The sequence below is a fragment of the Sinocyclocheilus grahami genome, unplaced genomic scaffold (assembly GCF_001515645.1).
Source record: "Sinocyclocheilus grahami isolate Dianchi unplaced genomic scaffold, SAMN03320097.WGS_v1.1 scaffold187.1, whole genome shotgun sequence".
Taxonomy (NCBI): Eukaryota; Metazoa; Chordata; class Actinopteri; order Cypriniformes; family Cyprinidae; genus Sinocyclocheilus; species Sinocyclocheilus grahami.
The window spans coordinates 1,136,969-1,140,161 of record NW_015505366.1 but is presented as its reverse complement, the minus strand read 5'-3'; the positions used below and the strand labels follow the sequence as shown (position 1 = coordinate 1,140,161).

Sequence of the window (3,193 nt, the reverse complement as noted above, 5' to 3'; positions counted from 1 at the left end):
TGGTGCTCAAGAAACATTTATTATTATTATTATTATCAGTGTTGAAAACAAACAATATAAACAAACCTTACTGACCCCAAACTTTTTAATGGTAGTCTTATCAGTTAACTATATTAAACCTGTCTGCTATCTTTCCCTCTTTCATCCATTTGTATTGTTGCCATCCCTTAGCTATGGGATTGGGACATGTGGATGCGGATGCCCGAACAGAGGAATGGGAGAGAGTGTGTCATTCCTGATGTCTCCCGCTCTTATCACTTTGGCATTATTGGCTTAAACATGAATGGTTACTTCCATGTAAGAGAGACGGTTATATTTGCGTTAACGTCTGTGGTTTATTTATATTATTATATTAACTGTTACTTGTAATTTAGTATATTTTTCCACTGCAAATTGAATCTGGGATACTATGAATTCAGTGATATGGAATTTGTGTCTTTTCTAACATTTCCTCATTTTAAATAATGTTTTATACCAAACTGTGTTTGGTATGTTTCTCTACAGGAAGTTTACTTTAAGAAGCACAAGTTCAACACTATTCCGAATGTTCAGATGAAAAATGTAAATAGGTATGTATAGTTCCATATTAGCCTTCATATTAGCCCTATTTATATCCTTTTTCGGACATATTCTCTCTTTTAACAGCTTGAAGAAAGATGCATATGAGATTGAAATCCAAAACCTTCTACGGTAATTTTATCAGATGATCATACTCTATTTTATAGTTAATGTAACATCTTAAAATTGCATTATTACAACAACTACAGTAATCATTTCGGTGTCTGCAGTGGGGCTGAGGTTCTGGACCACAGTAAAAACCCATGTGAAGACTCATTTATCCCAGACACGGAGGGAAAGACCTTTGTAATGTTCATCCAAATGGAGCAGGAGACAGATACAAACACCTGGACAGAACTGGCGAAGGTATGTTGAATTTTTTAATAGATTGTCAGTTTGAATCTGTATGAGAGATTTAGGTTGGGTATAATTTCAGAGCAGGTTAGCCAGTAGTTACTCTGCATGTATTGTTACAGTGGGTTGCAATGAATCTTAGCAAAGTGGTAAGTCCTATTGCCTGTTTTTATGTGAGCTAAAGGTGCAAATGTCTGGCTATTTTTGAATAGCCTGCAAGGGTAGATAAATGGCTTATAAACACTGAGAGAGGAAAAGGTTGTATTAGGTTATGGCCTTATCTTGTTTACTGCTCATAGTGCCTGCACATATGGGACCTGGATGTACGAGGTTATCACAAAGGACACTGGAGGCTCTTCAGAAAGAAGAACCATGTACTAGTAGTGGCTATTCCAATCTCACCATACTCGTGAGTATACTTTACATTGTTCAGGTTATTTAGGTGAGTCAGTTTACAGTTGTGTGCCCCAGATATGTCACAGATTCTCAGTTAGATTTAGATTTGGGCCTGTTATATGACTTTTTGTTTTTGAGCTTAACTGTCGTTTGTAAGGCATTATTTGTTGTCTCTAATCTCAGAGCTTCATGTCACAGTTCTTTACTCTTATTAAAGGGATAGTTCACACCCAAAAATGAAAATTACCCCATGATTTGCTCACCCTCAAAGCATCCTAGGTGTATACGACTTTCTTTTTTCAAACGAATCCAATCGGAGTTATATTAAAAAATGCCCTGGCTCTTCCAAGCTTTATAATGGCAGTGAATGGGTGTTATTTTTCAATAAAGTCCAATAAAGTGCGTCCATCCATCCATCATAAAAAGTGCTCCACACGGCTACGGGGGGGGCTAATAAAGGCCTCCTGAAGTGAATCGATGCGTTTTTGGAAGAAAAATATCCATGTTTAAAACTTTATTAACCGTAATCTCTAGCTTCCGCTAACTGTCGTACGCGCGTTCACAATGCAATGCCGTTCCAGCAGATTACATGGGCGTAGCATAAGCTCGTAAGAAGTGTCTAATGTGGGAGCCATGTGGGACCCATTTATGATGGATGGATGCGCTTTATTGGACATCTTTTTGGACTATTGAAAAATAACACCCATTCACTGCCATTATAAAGCTTGGAAGAGCCAGGACATTTATTTTAATGTAACTCCGATTAGATTCGTCTGAAAGAAAAATGTCATATACACCTAGGATGCCTTGATGGTGAGTAAATCATGGGGTTTAAAGTTACCTTTCTTATAGAACATGTCTATACCTTGTTCTTTCATTAAGCAAACTAAATAGCCTTATGTTATTTATCTTATTTACACGACAGCATGTAATTTCGGTCTCTAAGTTATGGTCGCGCTCTCTGTATCATGCACAGCGGAGTTCCGCCCGATGCGCGCGCTCACACACACACACACACACAAAAGTAAGCCCACTCCGATACATATTTAAATATGAATTCTGCGTGTCTCTGTGTTAATGAATGGCGCAGACGCGCGGTTTTGTGCAGTACTCGTACTGAAACGCTCGTGATGCTTCCGGTGATGTTAGCATCTGCCTCTCACTAATGAGGACATAAATACACGAACAACATCTCCAGAACTGCTCTGAGAGTCGCTTCATGAGCATTTGACCGTTTCATTTCAGTAAAACTATCATCATGTCATACACACACACAGAAATGTAATGGTATTCACGGCAACCCGTCAAAATAAAAGTTCGGTTTAACTTGAGGGCATTGGCAGAAATATATTACTATTGTTGAGTAGAATGTACGTAACAGACCGCTACTACTACTACTAAAATTATTAAAACCTTATTTTTAAGGAATAAGCATTCAATATTTCTTCAATGTTTTAATTGTAATATTAAATATTTAATTTTATAAAACTTTATTTTCCAAAAAATTATTTGTTTAATTTTCATTACTTAAAATATAGATTAAATGAATGTGTCATGCCTTAAAACAAAATGTAAATACACAACACAGAATTTCTGAGCAAAAAAATCATAAGGCTATTGTAAGAATAAATTAAACTTGTTTTATGCTTTCAAATTAGACATGCTAAAACAGAATTTGGTTACAATAAAAGATAAGGTTGGACAAATAAAACATTTCATAGGACCCTAAACGTAATATTTGTTAAACTTTTAATAAATTGATGTTAAATTGTTTAAGTTTCATGATTTTAATTAATTAGACATACTTTTTAAAATGTAATTTAACCATTAAAAAGGAGTCCAGAAATTTTTTTTTAAAAACGGAATCTATCCCCCCCCCCCCCCC

The 3,193-nt window shown here is 35.9% G+C and overlaps 1 protein-coding gene across 1 annotated transcript in view; it reads left to right on the top strand.

Annotated features, from left to right (window-relative positions):
* Nucleotides 1-3,193, top strand: part of LOC107594636 (protein O-linked-mannose beta-1,2-N-acetylglucosaminyltransferase 1-like) — a 16,936-nt gene that overhangs the window by 10,442 nt on the left and 3,301 nt on the right. Inside the window, exons 16-20 of the mRNA XM_016284755.1 lie at nucleotides 172-297; nucleotides 505-569; nucleotides 646-690; nucleotides 789-924; nucleotides 1,212-1,321. Coding sequence (XP_016140241.1) covers nucleotides 172-297; nucleotides 505-569; nucleotides 646-690; nucleotides 789-924; nucleotides 1,212-1,321 — 482 coding nt within the window. The remainder of the gene's footprint in view (nucleotides 1-171; nucleotides 298-504; nucleotides 570-645; nucleotides 691-788; nucleotides 925-1,211; nucleotides 1,322-3,193) is intronic.